Source organism: Mesocricetus auratus, unplaced genomic scaffold, assembly GCF_017639785.1.
Source record: "Mesocricetus auratus isolate SY011 unplaced genomic scaffold, BCM_Maur_2.0 Super-Scaffold_4256, whole genome shotgun sequence".
NCBI classification, from domain to species: Eukaryota; Metazoa; Chordata; class Mammalia; order Rodentia; family Cricetidae; genus Mesocricetus; species Mesocricetus auratus.
Genome location: NW_024429182.1, coordinates 113,049,923 through 113,074,280, shown reverse-complemented (window position 1 = coordinate 113,074,280; position 24,358 = coordinate 113,049,923). Strand labels below are relative to the sequence as shown.

General features: G+C 48.0%; 1 protein-coding gene across 3 annotated transcripts in view; it reads right to left on the bottom strand.

The window, feature by feature from the left end:
• The window catches only part of LOC101840294 (cell migration inducing hyaluronidase 1), a 150,339-nt gene that overhangs the window by 36,178 nt on the left and 89,803 nt on the right, over positions 1-24,358 (bottom strand). For all 3 annotated transcript variants that reach the window (XM_040729076.1, XM_040729074.1, XM_005077854.4), the window contains exons 5-13: positions 23,846-24,082; positions 22,769-22,948; positions 19,980-20,050; positions 18,774-18,869; positions 18,241-18,362; positions 15,179-15,311; positions 14,141-14,332; positions 3,442-3,617; positions 1,919-2,128 (exon numbers count right to left, since the gene is read on the bottom strand). In XM_040729076.1, the coding sequence (XP_040585010.1) occupies positions 1,919-2,128; positions 3,442-3,617; positions 14,141-14,332; positions 15,179-15,311; positions 18,241-18,362; positions 18,774-18,869; positions 19,980-20,050; positions 22,769-22,948; positions 23,846-24,082 (1,417 nt within the window). The remainder of the gene's footprint in view (positions 1-1,918; positions 2,129-3,441; positions 3,618-14,140; positions 14,333-15,178; positions 15,312-18,240; positions 18,363-18,773; positions 18,870-19,979; positions 20,051-22,768; positions 22,949-23,845; positions 24,083-24,358) is intronic.

The following is a 24,358-nucleotide window of genomic DNA, read 5'->3' as shown; positions in this document are numbered from 1 at the left end:
ACATGGCACTACTGCTATTTAATGTCCTCTCAATGTGTGTCGCTTGTGTTATCTGGTTTCACCCTCCCAACAACTCTTTGAAGTTGACTCTGTCAGCATTTTCATTACGCGCTGGAGGAAACTGAGGCCCGGGGAGTTTCCATCAGTTCCTGCAACTCCATGCTGTTGACTTTTGAGCTTCTGCTGGGACCCACAACACTGACACAGGGAAGAGCAAAGAGACGCATGAGTTGAGAGAAGGACCCTGGTTTGCTAAACTCAGTGACATTTTAGTCATATTGCTGAAAGCAGTCCCCCAAACTCAGAGAAAAGCAGAAGCTGAAGGGTTTGTGTTTTTGTCAGAAAAGGGAAATGGTTTAAACTTTGAACTAGAAGGGACTGGAGAGGTGGCTCAGTAGTTAAGAGCACTTGGTCTTGCAGAGGACGTGGGTTTGGTTCCAAGGACCCAGGTTCCAGGGATCTAATGCCTTCATCAGACTTTTGTGGGTACCAGGCAAGCACATGGTATATGTACATACACTCCATGAAAAGATTCATACACATAAAATAAAACAATTTTAAAGAAAAAGAATAAATGAGAGGAAGGGGGGCTGCCTATGGCAGGTTGAACATGAAGGAAGCTGGCTCCCAAGGGTGGGAGCACACAGGCAGCAGATAGGGAAGAACTGTAAATGGGCCTCCTGGGACACCTCAGGGCCTGCTGTGGTGGAACAGGGTGCTGAGACACCTCTCGGCTCCATACAGCTGGGGGGTCCTACTTCCTAGTGCGCTGGGATCTGCTTGTCTGGGATCCACCTATCTCTGACCAGGAATGATACTAGCAAAAGGCTTCCAGGAACACCCCATCTCCCCTCCCCCCCCCCCCCCCCCCGTGGCCTCTGCAGTCTAAACCATAATAGCATCTTTGTCTCTATATGGCCTCTTTTGGTTCTGTCAACTGAGCCGTCTCCCTGAAATGTAGTCACCCACTGATAAACCATTCAGTTCAGGCAGCAAAGAAACGCACACCAGTATGAAAAGCCAGCTCCCACAGCAGCATTCTGGACGGCGTGCAACTGCACATTCCAAGAGCCTGCCTGGGACATGGCCCTGCGCTGCCTGCTTGGCTCAGAGAACTAGCGACTCAATACACCATCTAGATGGCAAGCAGTGCCGATTGGCTCCACCTTGGAAAGGCTGTAACGAGGCTGTGCCTCCAAATCTAGCAAGCACAGCTGGGAACTGAGTGATGGTAGCTGCCTGAACGGCCACTAGATAGGGTTGTAGCTGGCACCTCAGCCATGTGGCCGCTGGATAACAAGGGAGCCCAGATGCTCCTTCCCAATTTGGCAGCTGACTTTCCTGGGAGCTGGGCAGGAGGAAGTCTTAGCTTACAGAGTTGCATAGATTTGTTGGTTGGGCAAAACTGTTCAGGGTTCTGCTCTAAGGCCCTGACTCTACTGTGGATACCATGGACTCATCTAATTGTTCCAGGCCAGATCTGAGGGATGGGGATGCCTTAACTCACTGTCTTCCCTTTCCTACCATAAGTCTCTTGATTCTCTCACCTAACTGAATTAACCCAGACTCCTGGGGATGGCCCCCTGCCAGCTCCAGGAGCCTGAATCTCACTGTTGGCCCCGCATGCTGTCCTGGTGAGTGTCCCCTATGCTTGCTCAGTTCCCTAAAGCCAGCCTGTTCTGTGGCAATACCGGACTTCCTGCTCTGGAGATGGGCTGCTAGGATGACACAGCCAGGAATGTCTCACTCTCATCCTCTACCCAAGCAAACTGAAAGGTAACACTGTTCTGCAGGGCTCGCAGGAGGGCTTCGGCTGGCCAAGTTCACACCGGAAGTAGGTGAGAAAGCACAGCACAAGATCTCCCTTCCCCCCAGGGCCTAAGTCTGTAGACAGAATACCCTTCCAGCAGGCACTTACCAACAGGCCATTGGAGCCATGGACAGTGACGCAGCGGGAGAATGTGTGGTGGATGGAGAGGTCCCTGATGTACGTAGGTGGGTCATAGCCTCCCTGTTCATCCAAGTCTCCAGCCAGGTGGAAGTGAATTGGGTACTGGCCCACCAGCTGCTGCCCCATGTACTTTAGCTCCACGCCCTCCAAGTGGGCAGCTTTAAACCCCAGAGCAAACTGCAACAGGAGAGTGAAAGTTAAAAGAGCCCCAAGGCACCCGATTGCCCTAACTGATGCCTGCATCCCCAGAGGACAGGGGTATTTCCTTCCCAGTGCTTTGTCACGAGTACCTCCTGAGTACCCAATAAATCAGAGAGGCTCTGTTCACGTGGATGAGGGTGCCCAACCCTTCTTACACTAGGGGAGTCCAGCAAGGGTTTACAAGATGCTGCAGAATAACGGACTCTTGGGATCGGAAGTGCCCAGGACAATAGCTAGACTTGCTTTGATCTTCCTTTACCATCTCTGTAGCCACCCAATGAGGAAGGAATAATCCTAAAACCATTAGGGAGTGGTGTGTGTGTGTGTGTGTGTGTGTGTGTGTGTGTGTGTGTGTGTGTGTGTGTGGCAGAAAACATGTGGTAGGAGTGCTGGGGAGTGGGGGACTTCAGGGTATCATTGTTCACTGGGTGAAACTTTCTCCTGGGAAGGAAAGGGGCGCTGAGCCTCTGCTCTGGGAACATGCATGTAAGTGGCAGGGGGTCACAGCACAGGGCTGCTCCTGGATGTGCTCAGGGAAACTGCTTGGCCAGACGATGCATGCAATCCAGGAGCTCGGCAGCACAGTCTAGAAAGACACAAGTCAGAAGCAGGTTCCACCAGCTTCTACCAGAGGAGCTGGAGCTTGATATGAGACCATTTTATTTCTCCGAGATTCGGGTATCAACTGGAACACTAGTCCAGCAGCCAGTGCCTGGAGAGCTGTGTTGAGAATGAATCTGAGCTGAGTTTGGGCTTCAGGGGTTGGGGGACATGGGGACTCAGGACCACTCTCCAGATTGGGAGGGACTGCGGTAGCTTGTGTGACAGAGAACTACTGTTTTCTCTGGATCTCACTATGTTCTCAGGTACATAGTGACAATAGCCAGGAAGTATCCACAGACTAGGGACTGGAGAGTCTAGAATTCCTAAAGACGTGGATCTGTACCACAAGACTCTCCACACTTAAATGGTCAGTGGAGCTCTGGTTGTGAACTCTCAGTTTCCTTTCATCGACCTCTTTGTTTACATTATTGAAAAGAATCATTACTCAGTGAGCAGTGTTGACACACGCCTTTAATTCCAGCGCTCAGGAGGCAAAGGCAAATAGATCTGTGAGTTCGTCTCCGACAGGTACAGTTGCCTATCATTGGTCGGTAGACATCTCCTAAGGGTGTGCGTCTATTGCTACCCCTGCTTCACCATCCCTTTCCCTCCTGAGTCTCTGTCCACAGCTAGAATCTTGAGTACCCTCCCATAGGGCTAAGAGCCTCAGCCAGTCAGATTCCTACCTTGATGTGTCCCCCAAAGGTATCAAAGTCAAAGAAGTCACAGATGTGGCTGCTGTAGGGGTAGCATTGGTCCTCCATCTCTCCCATCACCACGATGTTCCGAGTCAGCAGCCCAACCTCAGCCCGCATGTCCACACCATCAATCTCCTCCCCGATATGTAGGTACTGCGGCTTCCCTAGGGCACAAGAGGGGTGAGGAAGCAGAACGGCAGGTGGAGCATGCCCACTCTGTTCCCATCCTGTGTTCCCACAGCTGTAGCTTGCTCTTCACTAGGCCCTCATTCATGGTGGGGCCCGTGGGCCTCATTCCCATGATGAACAGAGCTCAGGTAGGTATAGTCACATGCCTAGGAGAGGGGCTATACAGTTCAGAGTTACTCGTGCTTAGGTCTTAAGACCACCACAGATGTGGCTACTTGTCCAAGAACATTCACTCTTCTGATTTTCCAAGCTAGACTCTGACAGAGGGCTTCCCAGTGGAGCTATGCCTCCCCATGTCCCTACAGTAAGGCGTGGCCATAGGATCTGTGTAGAAGTGCCAGGTGTAACCTTGAGTTGCCTCTCTTGCTCTCCAGCCTGGTGGGCCAACCTCATCCACATGAGGAACCACCGCAACCATAGGAAAGTCATGGCTTAGAGATGGCAAAGGAGAGAGGGGGGGGGAGGGAGGGAGGGAGGGAGGGAGTCACTCTCAGAGTTTCTATTGTTGCTGTCCTCTAGCTGCAATCCTTAGTATAAAAGGAACCTTCTCCCTTTCAGGACCCCACTTCCACTTCAGGGCAGGGCAAACCCATGCTCTACTCTCAGCAGCCTTGTAGGCTTGTACACAGGCCCTTGTGGTTCCACACAGGGCAGTGGGAGGAACTTGCACCCTGCTTTGTGCTGACTTCATGCTGCAGAGGAGGCTCTCTCCCTGCCCATGGATCCTGGCCGCATCCCATGCCACATTCACAAAGTTTGTGCTGACTTCATCCCACAGAGGAGGCTCTCTCCCTGTCCATGGATCCTAGGCCTGTCCTGTGGCTCATTCTGGAGGCGTTGACTCCAGCTGCCAGTCCTTCCCAGTCCAGCCATCTCATTCCTCATCTGCGTTTCTGCTCTCTACCCTCAAGCTTCCCCAGGCCCTGCTATCCTTGAGAAAAATCTCACAAACCAAACACCCTCCCACACTCCTTCCAGTTTCTGTCCTGTGTGGTCTGAATCCTTGACCACTCTCTGTCCACTCTCTCCTTCCTGCTTCCTCACCCCCTTTCTAGCCAAATTCTCTTAGTATTACCCTCACTTCTCCTCTCCCTCTATCTGTGCAGAAAACACAGCTTAAGACAGGCTGGTTACTAAGATGGTTGACAGTGGTTATTTTCCGTGTCGCTTGAGGATGCAATTACAAAGAACACTACTCTCCCATGTGGACTTCCAGCCCAAACCACACCACCTACACCACTTGGCTTTCACGCTGACCTTGACTTGATCAAGGAAGCCCTTGCTTTGGTCCACGAGTGCTCGTGTGCGAAGGCCATGGTTAAAATTAGCGATGCCCGCCGCAGCGGCTTTCCTCTGCTTTCTCGTCCACAGGAAGAGCTGACCCCTGCTCTCCCCTTCACCTGGCACACATCTAGGGGCCTGGCAAAATTGCTGAGGAAGCCTATGGTTTTAGAATTCTGCAGACTCGGTGAGATAGTGTTTTTATTATTTGAAGCAGTGTGACATGCCACGGGTTGATTTTTTTATGGTCCTAGAGGTTAGATGTCCGAAACTGATGTCCTGGGGTCAGTTAAGGTGTTGGCAGTGCTGCTTGCTTAAGAAGGTGCCACCTAGAAACTGTTCCCAGGCCTTTTCAGATTCCAGCGGCTGCCTGTACTCCTGGGTTTGTGACCCCCCTCCTACCTTCCATTGTTCTGTCTGCTGCTGTCATCCCCCACTGCTTTCTCCTCTCTCATCTCCTTTAATCCCTCTTATCTAATAACCTTTGTAGTTAGATTGGACCCACCCACATAACCCAGGACACTCTTCCATTTCCAGAACTTTAATATAGCCCAGATTACTAAGTCCTTATTGGCATGTGAGGCAATATTCATAGGAACTAAGGATCACAGCTCAGATTCAGCCTGCCACAGAGTCCTTAAGAGTCTCAGGCAGAGTGTTAGTCAGCTTTCTGTGACTATAATTAATGCCTGGGATGAGTCAATCTAGAAAGAAGAGAGGTTTATCTCAGTGCACGGTTTCACATGTTTCAAGTGGGCTATGAGGGCTGTGTTGCTTGTGACTGTGATGACACATCTCATGGTGCTTGCATATGGCCCAGGAAGTCCATTTACTTTGTGGACAGTAATGAAACAGAGAAAGGAAGAGACCAGCATCCCACAGTCTTCTTCTAGAACATATCTCTGATGAACTTAAGCCTTCCATTAGGCTTTACCACCTTCCAACAGTTATACACACAGTCTGACATCACTAGAGGAGGTAACTGGAAACAAGTTAAGTATAGGATGCTGGGCCTCTTCCTCTCTGAACCCACTATAACTTTTGATTTAGGTCACAGGCCATGTGTCTTTACTGCTTAAAGGTCCTCTGGACATTATGCTTCTATCCCTGGTTGACCCCCCTGCCCGTTGGTTCCGAGGCCTTCACAAGTAAGGGCAGTGCCTGTGTCTGAAAGTGGTATGTGTGGCTTCTGAGGGACACTGGCTTCAGAAAGCCAGACAGAAGAAACATGGAGCCTGCCTGGTGACTGAAAAGGAAAGAGACTCACATTCAGAAAGAGACGTTCCAGAAGTTGATTGAGGTCATCTCTAAGTGTGGTGTTCAGTTATGGAGAGTTTTCTGCCATCTGTAAGCTGGGTTTTTTTTAAAAATCACCTTATGAAGATATGGAAGTTAGATATAGGTGAGCCTGGAGCAGAATGTGGGGGACGTGACTGTCGCCGGTACAATAGAGAAGCTGTTTCTCTTTACCACTGGTTCTGGGGCTGAGGGAGTGCTGTGGACCTGGGCGTCTCCAGCACAGCCACCTTTCTCATGAGGCTTCAGGATGATGCTTCATAGAGGAAGCGAGGTCCCTCTTTCTAGAACCTACTTATTTCCCACATACCCTTGACTCTGTGCTTGGATACCTGGCTTGGAGGGCTGTGCAGGTCACTGTATCTCTGTGTACTTTTCCTTTTTGTGACACACACTCCTGTGGTGTCTCTTCAAGGACTGAACAACCACCCTCTCACTACTGTTCCTTCTTTTCCAGATCACACTGTCCTAGGTCACAGGGCTGCGAGCCCCTCCCAGAGTGCCCTGCTGGTCTACTCTGGCTGGTTCAGAGTTTCCCAGAGGGAAGAGGTCTGTCCGACAGATCTCCATCCTGACCTTCACATGTGTCAGACCTGCATGGCAGTCTGCAGACCCTGCAGAGTGTTCACATGCATCTTGCCAGGGAGGGGGGCACTTACATGCCTACTTCTGTCTGGATACATCCCCCTCTCTCTTTTCCTTGTTAGTGGAGAACCTCTGCTCTTCTTTCTGCTCTCCCAAGCAACCTCAGCTCAACATGCAGAGACTGGACCTTCTTACAAAGCTGGGTATCTGTCCCCAAGAGCATCTGGTAGAGTCCCACGCCTCTAGCCACACTGGATCCAGGGCTAATCTTCCCTAGTGGATACCCCAAAGGACAGTGGTGCTCACAGTGCCCAGAGAAACTGTCAAGAAATTTTTTTCAACCAAGCAAGACAGTTGTGTGAGGGGTCTAGAATTGACTGCCACGGCCTATGAAAGGGTCAAGGCAAGTGATGGGTGTCTCACTGGGCCCTGAGAGGTACAGCGTAGAGCTGGCTTCCCAGAAGATGTCCCCAGAGGGCCTCCGTGTTTGGGGAATAGGTGGTACTACGAGCTACTGGCTCAGCCACACGAGCCCTGCTTCATCTAATAGTCCAAGGTGGAAGGAGCAGACACCCTGGCCCCTGGCAGGCTCACTGCTTTTATCCCTGCACATCCTCTTTAGTTCCCACTGTGCTGGCTGGTCTTGTCTTCTCAGGGCCTTCGCCATCTGACTCTCAGAGTTACCATTCACCTGGTTGCCTCTACCCAAGACAGTCGGTCGTTCCCCACATGGCTCTGAGCCAGGCTGTCTGACTCCCTTTACAGAAGAGTCCTGGAGCCTACGGTTTAAGCCCCCTGAACCTTGGGCCCTTCGTGTATGACACAGAGATCACAATAGCTCACATCCCAAAAGGTAGCTAGATCATTAAGTGAGTTAATCCATAAAATGTGCTTAAACAGCCCTGGGCACATGGTTGGAGGCCAGTGTGACAGAAATGACACTTGCAGCTGTCAGGGCTATTGTGTCCAGAGCTCCACCAGTGACAGGAACTGATGAACAGCTGGTTTCAGAGCTTTCTTTGTTCACGGGGAAGCAGGGCATGAAGCACTTCAGGTAGATAGAAGGCTGTGTTTGTCAGACTCCCATGCACTGAGGAAATGCAGGTCCTACGGAGAACTGTGGGAATTTAACAGTCACAGCTGCCTTCCCTGGTGCATGGCTCCTTATCAGTGTCCACAGTGAGGCCACTTATCTCTCCATGTCACTTTCACAGGCCGCTCCCTACAGCAGTCCCAGAATCCCAGGGAAGTAGTGTACCCGATACCTTTCTTCCCTTCATGATGTGGGGTTCTCCTACCCTCTTTCTCCCAGCAGGCTCACCAGGTCAGAATTATCCCAAATGATTTAAAAGAGCATTGGGCCCACTAGGAAAGGGGAGGCAGACCTGGGTCAGAGAAGACTCTAAACATTGGTATTTTTCTGGGTTTATCCAAAGGCACCCCAATACCATACTCTAAAAACCTCTGAAGGACAAGCACAGAATAAGACACCACAAGACCAAGAGACGAATAAACCACAAACACCCAAAAACTTTCTCTAGGACACACACACACACACACACACACACACACACACACACACACACACACACACACACACTTGTAGATTAAACACAATCGAGCCCAGAGAGTCAGGGGAAGTGAACTGTCCTTCTTATACTCAAGCTGGAAGTTTGAAAGACACTAGCTTGCTTAGTCTACACTAGCACCACCCACAAGGACATCTTGTGACAATGGATTCAACATGGGAGCCATTAAGCTCATGTGGCTTTCACACTTAAAATCGGTCTCCTGTAAGGAACAGGCTGAAATATTCAACTTCAATTAAGTTGAAGCACCCACCTGTGGCTGGTGACTGCCATATTGGAGATCAGGGACTTTGATATTTGATTTCTACAACCTCAGTCTCCTCTTCTGCTTCCCATATAAAACAAGAACCCCCAGAAGCTGAGAGCCTTCTAGAGAAGGGTCAGGAGAACCTGTAAAGTCCTGGGACTATCATGGGAAATGGCACTCATTCCAGGTGGCAATAGCTAAAAAGATGGAGGTGTTTATAAGGCAAAATGGGGAAGTGACAATGAAAAGGGAGGCAAAAACCCAAGGGGGAGATTTCAACTGTCATGGCCACATCAAGAGGTGTTGGGAATCACACTGCAGTTGGCAAAATTTTGAAAAAAATTTTTAAATGATTCGTGTATTTCCAGCACATTATCTCCCCCATCTGTTTCACATCAGCCAACACTTAAAATGCAGAGAGGGTTGTTTTCTGGAATTAGAAGGAAGGAGGATCCAAGAAGAGTGTGTCCCTCTGTACAGTCAGACTGAGGAGGTGAGCCGAGCAGAATGCAGTAGGAGGGAGGAGAAAGGGATGGGCAGGTGTTAGTGGTGGATGGAGAGCAGAGAGTGGACTTTGGGGCAGGGAACAGTGGGTGTCTGCTCAGGACAGACAAACGGACAGACAGATATGCATGCATACTTGTCCCCACCTGGGGCTTTTGTGACACTACTTAGCAGAAGGAGCTGTTTCCATGGGGACACAAAGCTTGCTTCTAAGCAGAGTGGACTGTCCACTCCTAACAAACAGGCAGTGTGAGGCTGGGGTGAGGCAGAAGCAGAATCCTTCCATGCTAAAGCAAGGGACTTAGGGGCATCAGGGAGGAAGTCTAGCAGTTTCCACTCACACTTTCATCCTTTGGAACTTGGTCCCCCAAAAAGCCCCCTGACACTCTTGGTCCAACCTGGGCACATTCATGAGTTGTTGGTTGTGTCAGTAACATGCTGTCAGGAACAGTAGCCCTCGACATGAACCCCCGAATCTCTGCTGTGTGAGTCTGGCATCTCATGGGTCCTTCAATCTCAGAGTTACTTTGGCATCCACAGCTGCCCCTTTGGGACCTGCTCAAAGTGAGATCTCCTCTATGGACCTTAAGATGCTCTACCTTGGGGTTCAGATGAGGTCTAGTCTGCCCAGGCCTAGGGGAATTCCTACTTCTATTTCCAGAAAGGCTGGAAGTCAGGCTTTCCCCCATCCTAGATAGCTACATGCTTTTTGGAGCCACAAGAAGTGACATCAGTTTAAATGACCTGCCAAAGGGGCACCTGATATCCCAGGGGGGCTGTCTACCATGCACTGTCCCATTGACAATCACCTAAGTGTCCTCCTATAGATGCAGACATGGGAAGTTCTTCCTTGCTAGAGGACACCCAGAAGACTCATAGACTTGAGTGGCTTCATGTGCCTCAAGTAAAGCTTCTGGTTGTCCAGCCTGCTCTCCTCTCTGCAGTCCTAGGAGCTCTCATGGTCTCCCCTGTAGTCTCCCTGTCCTTCTCATGGCTGGACCACTTCTCTTTCCTAGCTACCTTGTCATCTCTGTTCAGCTCCTTGCCTAATCTTGAATTACTCAGGGAAAGCACCACACCTACTCCAGCTGAGCTGAACCCCTTCTCCCTGTGCCCAGCTTCTCCCACATCCTTCTTTTGTAATTATTGTGGCTGGAGTCCTATTTTTAAGGCGCTTTGATGGATGACATTCTCCCTGCTGGGATGCAGCTTTCCTGGGGATATAGAGTGGTGGCCTTCTTGCTCACCACGGCACCCAAAAGGCTGGTGCAACTGCCTGGCACATGTCGTGTGCTCAGGAGCTGCTGGGTAAGTAGATAATAAGATGTTCCATTCTTCTTTCTGTCCCCACAAAGCTAGACTCTAGGGTGTCAGCCCATCATTGGGGAGGAAGGTGCACTATCATCTATAGATGTGACTCCCACACCTGGAGCCATGGAGATCTCCAGAAGATAACTTCAGGCTGCCCCAGATTCTTGCTTAATAGTGATGATATATGTTGTTTTGTCCTCTACAATATCATGTACCTACAGGTCCCAAATGGCAGGGATGGCAAACTGAAGCATACAAGGTCCAACCATTTGCAATCAGCCATGCTCCTTCCATCCTTCCCATACTGAGGACTAGCTACTAAACTATAGTTAGGGCTGTGGAGAGGGTTCCAAGGTCAAAGCACTTGCCAAATGTGTGGAGACTCAGTTCAGTTCCCTAACCTATGTAAATGCTGGTTGGGTGTAGCAGCTCCCTATAATTCCAGGGCTCAGAAGGTGGAGGCTGGAGATCCTTGGAAGGAGCTAGCTGGTGAGACTGGCTGTGTCAGCAAGCTCTGGGTTCAGTTGAGAGACTACCCAGCAAATAAGCAGGAGAATGAAAGAGGATGACTCCCAATATGAACCTTGGGCCAGCACACACATACATGCCCATCCCCCATTCGTGCCCAAACACGTGAGAACACGCATACACATATGCACACTAAACACACATACACATAAGAAGAATAAAAAGAATTATGGTAGCATATGTTAATAGCAATTGCAGCAAGTTAGGTGTCATGGCACAGTGATCCTAACACTTGGGAGATGGAGGCAGGATTGTGAGCTGGGGCCATCCTGGGCCATATTAGTGAGACCTTATCACTACAAACGGGGACACAGCCAACAATCAGTTGCCTGATTCCAGAGTTTGTACTTTTTTTTTGCCTCTGCCAAACAAGACAAAGCCAAAAATGCCTTTTGCAAAATGTGCTTACAGAATATGCTCATTATCTCACCCCCTTCTAATATTAGGAGTCAAACTGCAAATGGCCCCACCCAGAGCATATTTGCATAGTGTCGAGTTCATGATGCTGTGCTGTATTCTGTAGATGATGACTGTGAGGTAAACTTCTCAAGCTTAGCTAAGAGATGGTGACCCTATAGTCCTTTTCCTGAATACAGATAGTTCCTCTGCTCTGGCTGCCAGGAAGCTTGGAGATAACTTTTATGGCTTATGTCAGCCATTTCTGCCTACCTGTTTATTCCACTTTGTGACTTAGATTTTTACCACCCAGATTTTTTTCCACTTCATTTCTTTCTCTTGGGTATCAGGTTGATCTGGACTTACTTATAAGGTGCCCCAAAGCCTTTCTTGAACAATGCAGGGCCTCCAACCTTATCATTTAAACAGGGGATCCCTTACCTTGCAAACTTCTCTTCATCTAGACTTGACCTGCCCACTGCTACCTCTTTCTCTTTCCCTAGTCATACCCCTAAATTAGCATCTCACTAAAAGTGTGTACTTTGCAGAAACTCGTCCTAGAATTGGTGCGTTGGCATTCCTGAAACAACAGGGCCTACTTTCCCCAAGAACAAACTCAGGAGACAGAACTCCATCATGGCTTCTCACTTCACTAAAATGAGGCTCCTCCCAACCAGTCAAAAAAGATTGTTTTGATTTTTAGTTTCTAAAGGTTTATTTTTAAAATACTAGGCATTCGAAATATACTGCATATGTGTTCTCAGTGCTCAATTTTCTCATCAAGATTGAGAAACTTCCCCAGGTAATAACATGTGATAGTCTGAACATTATTGAGTCTCCTCCCTTCTGACAGGTCACTCTGGTTTTCCTTTAAGAAATGATACTTTATTGACTTGGGGGCAGTCTAAGGATTGCTGATGAAGGTCCTGATCTCTCAGAGAGGTCACCAGCCCAGTCAAATGCCCTCTCCCTGGACAGTGGCTGGTAGCATGTTGCCCCACGGACTCAACGTGTTTCCTAAAGACAGAGATGCTGCCCACTGCCTCCTGCTGCCCAGACCCTCAAAGATGCCCTGCTATGAGTCCTTTGCAGCTTAGTTCTTTAGTATCTAATTTGTTTCTCTGATGTGAACAGCCTGTCAATCAATTCCATTCTTGTTTCAGATAGTCAACTTGGATTCTGCTGTTTACAACTCAAAGAAATACATACATATTTTCCAGGAGCAATTCACCAACATTGTATTTAAGGTCTCTGTGGTGGTTCAGATAGGAATGACTCTCATAGGCACAAATATTTGATGGCTTGGTCATTAGAGAGTGGCACTATTTGAGAAGCAATCGGAGGTGTGGCCTTGTTGGAGTGGGTGTGGCCTTGTTTGAGGAAGTGTGTCACTGGGGTGGGCCTTGGGATTTCAAATGCTTGATCTGAGCCCAGTGTCTTTCTCTCTTCCTGTGGTCTGCCAACCCAGATAATAGAACTTGCAACTACTTCTCCAGCACCATGTCTGCCTATGCACGTCATGCTTCCAACCATGACAATAAGGGACTAAACCTCTGAACTGTAAGCCAGCCCCCAATGCAATGCTTTCCTTTATAAGAGTTTTCATGGTCATGGTGTCACTTCACAGCAATAGAACATTAACTAAGACAGTCTCTTTTATTCTCTAACAATCTGTGATTCTGGTAATATCACAAAACATAATATAGGGCATGTAAATTAAGATTTGGGAGAAGAACAAAGAAAACTCAAAAGCTATAGAAAGAGGGAAATTAAAGTATTGAGGTTGACTAAATTGTTTTCAAACAAATGTCCATTCTATCATTTCTATCTCAGTGAGAAAAATTGACTTTTCTAGTCATTCATGTTGAGCTTGACCGCGGGCTCTGCTCTGTACTGACCTGGCACACTGTGTTATCAGAGTGAGACAGTTTGTTTAATTTTTCTGAGTTCATTTTTTCTTTTGTTTTGAAATAAGGTATTACCTTGAAGTTCAGGATTGCCTGAAATTCACTATGTATCCCAGGCAGGCCTCATATTCACAGCAATTCTGTCCCCTTTCCCTGGTCTCCCAAGTTCTAGAATTCTAGACATAAGCTAGTATATCCAGTGTGAGCCAGTTCTAAACCCAGGTCTTAGAAATTCTCCATTCTACCCCCGCCTCTATAGGAACATTCAACCTCTGTCATGAGAAGAATGTGTCTGGGGAAGACTATGAATAATATGGAGTCAATCCAAGTCTGGCTTCCATTCTGGAGCTATGCTCAGCCTAGAGAAGCTTAAGGCTAGGGCTATGATAGTGTCCCCAAGGCCCATGAGTTACATAAAGGTTTGCCATGAGCATGTGATGCTATTAGGGCCAGCCTAGTGGGAAGAAGTTAGATCACTAGGCACATGTCCTTGAAGGGGATACTGGGATTCCAGCAGCTTCCTCTGTTTGTTTCCTGGAGGCCATGAGATTAGAAACTCCCTCCACCACTAGTTCTTGCCTTGAACAACAGAGCTAACAAACATGAACTGAAGCTTCCAAAACCATGAGCCAAAATAACCATTTCTTCTTAAGTGAATTTATTTCAGACATCAGTTCGGCTGCCTGCCTGGACAAGGTATAGATGCATCAAAACGAAACAAATGCTTGCAATGAGAATCTCATCGTGTTTCTGTTACACGCCATTCTGAGAGTAGCTCATAGACACAGATCTCCTTTCACTTGAAGTCTACAGTGTCCAGATTCATGCAGCCTGGGCAGAAGTGAGGTGCCTACCTGCCACCCTGACCTGCGTAGAGGCACAAGCTTTGCAGGTGAGCACTTGGAACTCTTCGGCCTGGTACATGGAGTAGTCAGTGCTGGCGATGACCAGGGTGTCTCCAGGCCTCCAGGACTGCACATTGTCTACCAGGTTCAGGATGGTGCTGTTTACATTGGTGTCGATGCTGACTGTGAGCTTGGGCCTCACTGTAACCCAAAACAGGAAGGACTGAGATGCAACCCTTTGCCCTCAGCAAACATGTGGCTGCACACCTCTTCCCCTCCCCTCTGGAAATCGGTAAATGCCAGGTGTGCCCTTCCAAAACCCAAATCACCAGGCTCTCTCCATCGCAGTCTCGGTACTTACGGGTTTTTGAAGTCAACAAAAACCCAACCAAAAAAGACCCATTCATTAGCACTGGGCAGAGGAATTTTCCACTGACTTCTAAGCCGGTGTTCAATGCACTGCCTCACCACACCCACTTTGCCTAAGACGTAAAACAAATATAGACCTTCTCCACTGTTATTTACAGTAGCCCTAAGCCCCACCCCCCAGTCCATCCCTAATGACTGCTTTCTGGAGATGCTGATTCCAGAACAAACCTTTCCAGTCCTTTCTAAGGAAGACTGCCTGGAGAACTGGGTTTGAAATAAATAACAGCACCAGAAGAGGCAAAAAGTCTGTGCTAGCCCTGTACATCAGCACGCTGCATTCTTGGACCACACCACCCCCTTCTAGAGAGGCTTATGACAGGGCAGAGTATTGCCGTCTGCTTCTGACTCCAGGAACTATTTCCAGCAAGGCTGTGATGACCCAATGCAGTCTTCTTCATTAATGCCTAGTAATATGTGCCTACTGGTATAAGAGAAATCCTTACTATCCCAGGATACTCCTGCATTTGTGCCTAGACCACTCAGTGGGGGTAATTATTACACTCTGATGCCCAACATGCTGACCCAGCCATCCCATTGCAGAGTGCATAGCAGCCAGGTCAGAGATCAGAGCACAGTTGCTTTTCTAACCCAACAAGGAGCCAGGATCTGCTTGCTTACCAGGTTTTCCACATAGGAATCGTACTCGGTAGTTGCGGCAGGCTCGGCCCCGGGTGTAGCAAGCAAACCTGTAATCTTGGCCATTTTTGTAGACAACCTCAGTGCTGAGGGCAACTCCATCCATTGTTGTGGCCTGAGAAAGGAATGGAAATTACAGAGTAAGGATACTTTCTTGTGAAGAGGGAAAGCGCTGATTAATGTCCACAATTTATATTTACAAGGCTAAAATGGTCCTCACTGCAAAACTATCTACAATAGCCCAGGGACTATTATCCCAATTTGTCTATTCCAGTTTTGTTAGAAGAAAGACAGTGTTAAGTGTTGGAATGGAGGTGGATTGGCCTGACTTCGGGGAGTTAGCTAAGTTTGTGATCTGGCAGGAGAATAAGTACTGTGCCCTACAGTACTTATTGCTCGTCATTGTGTGTACATTTCCAGAGGCACCCATCACACATGGGCTCTCTTGGAACCCTGATGTGCCCCTTCTTATGACCATCCTACCACCGTGAGTCCATGCAAGGAGCTGTCATTTATCTACCGAGGACTCACCCTGTTCAACCCACAGGTACCCAGTAGGGGTTTTCCATCCCACCAGGAGTCTCGAGTCTCTGTACCCAGGTTCTACACTCAAAGGCTGAGATTTGCTGGGTTGAGGCTGTGGTCAGGGCATCAGGACTTTAAAAGCTGCCCAGGTGATTCTAACAAGTAGGAAAGTCTGGGATCCACTCTCTCAGCTAAAGAGCTAAATGCTTGCAGGGATCTATTGCATCCTCATAGTGGAACTATGAAGTGGATAAGGAAAATGGCTCTCAAAGAAGATGACCACCACAAGGCCAGTAAGTGGCAGAATGAAGCCCAAATTCATTTGGCTTCGAAGACTTCCGCTGTGCCCAGCCTAAATGGTCTTTGTTCAAACGTTCTGTTCACCATTCCACCCACCCACCATTCACCCCTCACTGCATCCTTGAAAGTGAGGTTGAAGTTGACTGGGGATGCCAAGCAAGAAGATACGAGGGCAGGGCACAGTTTAGGAATAGGCTCAAAGGAGGGTGGTTCGTGCCAGCTGGGACTCATCCCAAAGCCAGGGTGTGTCCCTCTACAGACTATGACTGTCATTCAAAGATATGCAATTTAGAAAAGCACTGCGGCCATCTTTGGCACAGAAACCATGGAGACAGGGAGACAGGCTTGGATAAGGGAGAAAAGTGTCACCAATGGGGGCGGGGAGAACTAGACTTTTTACTTTTTAGGAAAGATTATTTGAGCCTAATGGAGCCAGCTTTGTCTTTGGTTTGAAAGGAGGTCTCCCAGCTCTTCCAAGGCACACTCACAGCCATGAGCTCTGTTGCAGCTGAGACAAGGCTGTAAACTTGTCCCTAAGGGAACCCACTAAGGTCCAAAGGAATGGCCACCAAGTTCAAGATCATCGACTGTCAGGCCCTGCTCCTCTGATCTCAGAACACCACAGAGCCAGCTCCATCTTCAGCGGGAGCCCTGTCACACTGACCACAGTAATGGGCCTTGGCTCATTACCCATTGGAACTGGATATTCGTCATGGGACAAAATCCAGTAATGATTTCAAGGGAACTGCTTAATTACCAGCTTTCTCTTTTAATGACCTCAGCTTTGGATAAAAAGAGTAAAAAAAAATCTATCACTGCTAAAAGGCAAGAATCTTTAAAGAAACATTATTATTAATCATGATTATAGATCATAAAATATTTAATAATATATTATCACGGTTACCAGTAAGTTAAAATAATTTTGAACAGGGCATGGTGTCACTTTCCTTTAATCCCTGCATTCAGGAAGCAGAGGCAGGTGGATCTCTTGTCAGCCTGGTCTACATAGTGAGTTCAAGGCCAGCCAGGCTGGTGATTGCCTACCTAAAACCCCTCCCCCAAGTTTTTGAATGAAACTTGTAGAGAGCATTCAGACACCCATGAATGGCATCAGTAAGTCCATGGAACCAGGTTGAGAGGGAACATTTATGACCCCTAGTTTTGCACTGAGCCATGAAGTCAAATAAATTGATGGACATCTATACCCAGACTGTGCATGCAGAACTTGGGCGTGGGGTTTAAAAGGACACTCACTCTGAAGGTGGTATAAGTCCAGAGTCCACCCTGAGGAGACATACCACCCAAAACCTTACACTGTGGGTACTTCACTGCAGACAGCCCAAAGCTGCCAATGACGTGGAGGGGTGCCTTCTCAGCTAACTCAGACCTCTCTGGCTTCCAGAAGAATTTTCCTGGTCACCATCTCTATGCCAGCCACCGTGGAGGTGACACTGACAACACCATTCCTGCTTCTTTTCCATTGCCTTCTCTAGTCCTCTGGAGGCTACACAGGTCTGTCCCACTCTGTCCCCAGAGGACCTGATGATGTCCATGTGGACCAGGTGTCCCAGAGCCCGTGTCAGATGCAGTCCTGGGCAGTGGGGGTGGCAGAGTCATGAAGAGGGCTTACTGAGAGCCCCGAGCCCTGAGGAAGTGGGAGGTGATGGGCAACCATGGGGGCAAAGATGGGCACATGTGAGGATCGTTTGCTTCGATGTACACCCAGTGTGGTGGTCATCGCCTCCTCCAGGTAGGTAGACTCAGAGTGGAGGCCCAGTGAAGGCCCAGTGGATAGAAAGTCTTCTATCCACCTTAGTGGGAAGCAGGGCTGAGGGCATCCTCTTCCTCTGGGCTGAGGGCATGGGCTACACTTCAAATCCTATCTGCCCACTGTGTAGTGTACTCAAGGGCCCAAAGGGCATCACCACAGAAGTGAGCTGTGTGGGCCAAGCAGGCCCCCACAACTGGAGTTCTTTCAGCCATGGCTGAAGAAGCAGGGTGACACTAGGGATGAGGAACTCAGAGGCAGGAGCTGGAGTCTTTGCTTTGAACAGATAGGAACCTTTGCTTCTGTCTCTGAGGTGGGAATAGCATAAATAATGTGCTTCAGAGGAGGGATAGACAGTCATACCATCCGAGTGACAAGAAAAAGCTGTGGCCCACAGAGACTTCTTCAAAGCAAAGCCTTGCGGACTCGCCCGCTGTTGTGAGGATGGTACCTGTATGTCAATGGGTCGATTGCAGATTTTCCCTGGGTAAGCTGCTCGGAGATCTGAAATTTTCTCCCCGCCTTTGCTCTGAGACGCCTTATCATGGTTGAACCACTCCGTCCATTCCACATCTAGACGGAAAGCAGAGACAAGGTCAGGCAGGAACAAGCTCTTACTGACGCTTTCCTTCTGTAAAGGCTCTATCGATTTCTTGTTATTACAAAAGCAATGAGCAATAGAGAAATAGAGGCCTATCTGAAAACCTGTCCCCCAAACCCATCGATACCGTGGCTGCTTCCATGGTCAACACAAGTGATTTAGCACATAAAAAACCTAAATGCCACAGGTCCCTGTGGAGGAGCAACACTTCTGAGAGCTTGCTGACAATTCCTGCATGAGGCTTGATTAATTAAAGACAATTTCAATTGCAGCTTCTTCATTGATGCCTAGTAATATGTCCCTACTGGTATAAGAGAAATCCTTGCTATTCTAGGCCTGGGCTGCTGCTATCAGGTTTTACCAGCCTGTTTCAAACACCTCACCTTGGACCCATTCGCTGGTCGAAGAAACATTGAAATGTTCACCATGCTCTGTCTGGAACAGCTTGAAAACCCTGGCAGCAGCTGAACCTCTGTGACCTGTCAGGGTAGACCAGACACTTGAGTAAGCAGATACTCCATGATGAACCTGACCTTACAGCAGAGAGGAAGCCCCCACACCCATAGACCTTACAGCAGAGAGGAAACCCACCCACACACATAGACCTTTGTTTGATTTGGTTTGGTTTTAATGTTTGATTTGGTTTTTGTTTGTTTGTTTGTTTTGAGATTTGATCTCTGGTAGCCCAGGCTAGCCTTGAATTATGCAGTCAAGGATAACCTTGAATTTATCTTCTTGCCTCCACTTCCCAATTGTAGGGATTTCAGGTGTGCATTACCAAGTTGAGTTCACAGTGGATTTTCATTTTTTTACTCTTGGTTTGCTTGAACCATTTCATTAAGGAATTCTACCCCCAATCAGATTATTGTTGTCATTTGGAAAGAGGTTACATCCATTTTTTCTTCTGTGTTTCAGTTTTTAAGGTTCAATTGCAACTTTTTGACAAATGGACAGTTGAGAGAACCTGTTACTTCTCATGATCTGAGCTCTGCCTTGGGATTAGAACTGGCAGCTCTCAGCTAACCACGTGTGGCCAAGAGGCTACACTGTATGGTAAAGACCCTCTTCATGGATGAAGCTCAGATGATGGAGTGCTTACCTAGCCTGCATAAAGCCCTGGATTTATGCCCAACACCACACAAGCTAATCATGGGGGTGTAGACCTGTAATCTAAAAACTCAGGAGGTAGAGGCAGGAGGATTGGAAGGCCACAGTCATCCTCTGCTATATATTGAAATTGAGGCCATTCTAGGTTACATGAGACATTGTCTGAAAAAAACACACAACAACAAAACCTTATTATGGCATCTGTCCATACTGTTCCTCTGGAGATCTCCTAGCTCTTAGCTTTTCTTTGTCAGGCAATACTTCTTTGGAGATGTTAAAATTCTAGGGTGAGATCTACTTTCCTCCAGCATGGACCTTTGTCACTCACTGCCTCATTATGTAGTGACTAAAGTGCCTAGACTCTCATCTGGGACCTTGCCAATGGGCAGCTGTGTTCTTAGAGTAGACAGTCACTCACAACCCACAGCCTCTGGTCAGGGAGACAGTGGAGGGGACCAGGCCTCTCACCAACCATTCATTACCATGGTATTCAATGTGGTCTTCAACTGAAGAAGAAGGATTTCCTTTCACAGTGATGAAGCTCCAAGGGTGTCTAAACAAACAAACAAACAAAAAACCCAGAAAGTCACGTTTTCCATACATTGGAGCCTGCTCTTGGCCTGGCAGAGTGAAGACAGGGTCCCATAGGAGAGTCTCCCGAGCTGCTGGAGGAATTTATCATCCACCCATAGGTTTCCTTTCCCCACAAAACAAGAGCCTTTGCAAGCACAAGGGCGCCTACTTCCTCACTAGCCAGCTAGCCTGGGCATCTGCTCCCTGGAAACGGTTTGACTCAATGCTGGCAAAGAATGGGTATGAATCACAATTAAACAAACATGCCAACAACCTAACCATGCTACCTGCCAAGCCCAATTAGATTCTACAGGGCATATTGGAATGGTGTTCCAACAGAGGTGATTCCACTCATGTCCACTGCCTCCAAGAGATTAGGAAGATGGCACAGGATATTGTGACTGGCCACGTAGCCACCTGCCTTGGGCCTTAGAAAGGAATGAAGTGTGTTGGCCTGATAATGAGGAAGGAAGGAGAGAAAGGCTTGTGAATTGGAAAAGTCATGTGCCCCTGTCTCTTCGAGAGTGTGTACTGCTCACAGGCAGCTTTTCTTGGTAGTTTTTGTCTTCCTAGCATGTTGCAGGCAGTAGCTAGGGTAAGGGCTGAAATACATCACCCTGGCCTGTTGAGCATCTATACTGAAGGGAATTGAGAAGTAGCAGAAATGACTCTCCAATCTTTCTCCCTGAAGTGAGTCTGAAGCCCTCATCCCCATGAGAGAGGTGAATGAAGAGGGATTCTGGGAAGAACTCCAACTCTGCTCGCTACAGTTGGTTTATTCGAGAAAGACTCATCAGATTTTCTCATTTATTCTCTACACTTCGTGAAACTTAGTACAAAAATACTCAGGTTGAACTATTTGAATTCTTATGGCTTCCGTTTCTCTAGGAAGATCCTGCATCACATAAAACTTAATACAGTGAAACCTGCTGCCTTTCTTCTGAGAAGCAGGCTTTTGTTGAAGACTCTCCCATATCCTATGAGTGCAGCAAATATCTCCTTATGACAAAGCAAAGGATCTTGGTATACTGAGTAGCTTTTGATTTTGCTTGGACCTCTTGTCTTGGGGAGTCGCTACTGATGGTGTTCAGGCTGAACACCATCTTACTTAAATCATTCACTGGCTCTCCATTGTCTTTGGAGCTCATCAGCACAGAGCCATTGACCCTCCAATGCCAACCTTGCAGCCTTGTCTCTCATATATATGACTGCTCAGTCTTCCCTCATTCCTTGTGAGAGTCACAAACTCACTCTCTACAGCCACTGGCTTCACAGCGCTGTCTTGGCCTCTTCCCAGCTGTGATCCTATGCTCAATTCCCCTTGCCCACTATCTTGCTCCATCTGCTCATGCAAGCTCAGCAGACCCAGCCCAGTGAGCCCCACCAATACCTTCCACTTCCTGAACAAACAAATGAAGGGTCCCATTCCCAGCACATCTACTGATTTCAGATGCTCAGCTCTTGTCACTCAAACATACAAAAGAGGGGGTAACTGTGATTCCTGCTTGTTTTGGCCAGGATGAAATGTGGAGGTCCCCACCATTCCAATGGCTCTTGTTTATAAGCAGAGAACAGTCACTAACAGTGCCAGGCAGAGTGACAACTCTGTTACTCATATCACCCCATGGAACCTCTCCCAACACCCTTTTGAGATAGATCCCAAGATACCCTATTTTACAGATTCGAGAATTAAGGGAGAGGATGAGTCACTTGCCTGTGGTCACACCTCAGAGGCAGTGTTCAAAGGGACTCTGCAGTAGCCAGGCGTTGGGCTACGAGCACCACAGCCTTCTTCTGCTGAGGCCCTTCATAGTCCTCTCTCGCATCGGAAATTAATAAACTGACTTTTTGGTTTATGATGTGGTGAAATGAAGGTGTGCTTGGCATTTGCCGACAAAGGAGTTCTGCCAAGGTATCACTGTCCTATTTGGCTCCTTGGGCTTCCTGTCCCAGTTTCCCTCCTAGAAGCTGCATCCAGAGAATACGCCTGAGACCTGGGGTGTCCCTTCTTGTACAGGGGATCTTTGTCCAGCCAGTTAGATTACTTTGAAGGCTAGAAAAGCCGCTGATCATTCTAAGCTTGTCGATGTCTGAGGAGCTGAAGAATGGGAATCACAGTCTCCAAGAGTCTGGGGCAGATCATCTTAACGTTCACCAAGCTAGCTTACAGGATCAAAAGATGTGGTTTCCCTGTGCCAAAATGACTTCCTGAAGTTGTCAATGTGTGCACATGCCCATATCAAGCAGGGGGCTGCGACCCAAAGCAAGTAGGACACACACTAGAACCTGTCAAAAAGGCTCCCTTTCCTTGGGTGCTTAGCTGAGTAGAGATAGTTTGCATAATCCCTGAAACACTGTCTGCCAGTTCCCAAGGAACAATGTGAACCTTGAATGGCTAAACATGTGTTAGTTGCCCATCAGGGCTCTTACTGCCCCTTTCTCAATTAGGGCACACAGTGCTTAGAAGTAACTGACTGAAGGAGAAATTCATACAGAAACCTGGGCATTGCAATAGTGGGCCATTCCTGTAAGAAAACCCAGGCTTCCTTTGAACACAAGCCCTAACTCCATCCAGTGTGGATGAGCAGTGTGCGTGCATGCCTCTGTCCTGTCATTCAGAGTGATGTGGAGCTGGAGACATATGCCCTGGTTAGTATGGAATGTCTCCATTCATGGAGATACAAGTGATGGGTTGTACCTAAATCCAAGGTGTAGGAAGTGCTTGCTGCCCAGTTTGGTCATTGCCTTCCGGGCTGTGTCATCCAGGTTTCTAGAACCTTCATCATTCACTGCGACAGAAAGGATCCTGCCATCAGGCACAGCATTCAAATACTGGACCAGACGTTCACTCTCTTTCTTGGATCTGTAGGTGTCAAACCTAAAAAGGGTAGAGAGAGTAAAGACGTGGATATTCTTGGTGGCAGTCTAAAGAATACAGAGACCCAAGTACATGTCTGTTTCAGCAGCTGTGATACTGTCCAAAGACCTTGAAGGCCCAAGTCTGTAAACAAAGAAGCCTCTTCAGCGAGAAAGCCAAGAAGGAGGGATTTGATTTAGCTACAGCATTCATTCATTGGGTAAAATAACTACAGTGCTGGAGAGCTTGGATACTGGGATGTGGAATAAGTCACATGCTTGGGGTTCTGACTTTTCATGCTCCCTTTCTTCTGGGAGTTTTCGTAGCTCACATCTCTTGAAAAGGATTAGCACTAGGAGAAGATCCAGACATTTAGAGCAGCAGGGACTCCATCTCTGTTCCAGACCAAAGCAACTCTCCAAAGCCCCTGGAAATGACAGTGTCACGTCATGTTTCCCTCTCTAGGGCAGTTCATGTGCATTTCAGAGCCATTAAACTGTCGCCTCTGATTCATACTGCAGTGGTGATAGACTCTTAACCATTATGAATACTGTTGCATTTCTGCCCTTTTCCCATGCGTTCTCTTTCTAAAAACATTTTACTTTACTATAGTAAGAACTCTACTCAAGAAACTCATTCTTTTAAACAAGTTTTTAAGTTGGTTGATTACAAGAACAATGTTATAGAATTGATCATCTCTAACTACAGGTGTGTGTGGGGGGGTGTATATTTACTTGTACACATTTGTGTTAAATTCAACTTTTCAGGGCAAGTTCCTTAGGAAAGAAGGCACCTCTCCAGAGCAGAGCTCCCCTCTATTCCACTCACACTGCATGCCAGTCCCCATGGAAGCCCCTCCTTCCCAGCTGGGAAGATCCTGAACAAGTGAGTACAGGAATAGGGGACAATCAGCCTTACCGATCAGAATGGATGACTGTGCCTGATTTGGGGTCAATGACATGAACAATGACTCCACGGTGGCCCCAGCTCCTTTCAAAAAAATATCCTCCCTCCTGCATGCCACCAGGACGAAGGGTCTTGTTTAGAAATGTCCAGGAGAGCTTTTTCTGTCCATGCAACTCCAGAGTGCCTCCTTTGCCCACTCCAATGTACTTCAGGCCATAGTAAGGGTCCGGCTGGAGGCCTTCATCAGCCCTGTAAGAGAAAGGCTGTCAGCCAATGTATCTCTGCTAGATGCTGAGCCCCCTGGGGGACTGTCACTGTTCCCAGTCTCCCACTGTGGCCTCAGAGAACCAGCTGCATTTTTGGTGATGACATTAGGTCTGTAGAAAAGCATTAGCAAGCTGACCTTCCCAAAGCAGAGCAACAGTGGGCATACAGGGCAGAAATGCTTACAGATACTGTTCACTGCCACTTTGTTCAATGCTGCTTCTGTCTAAGCCCTTATTGACTGTGGAATCACAGGTACTT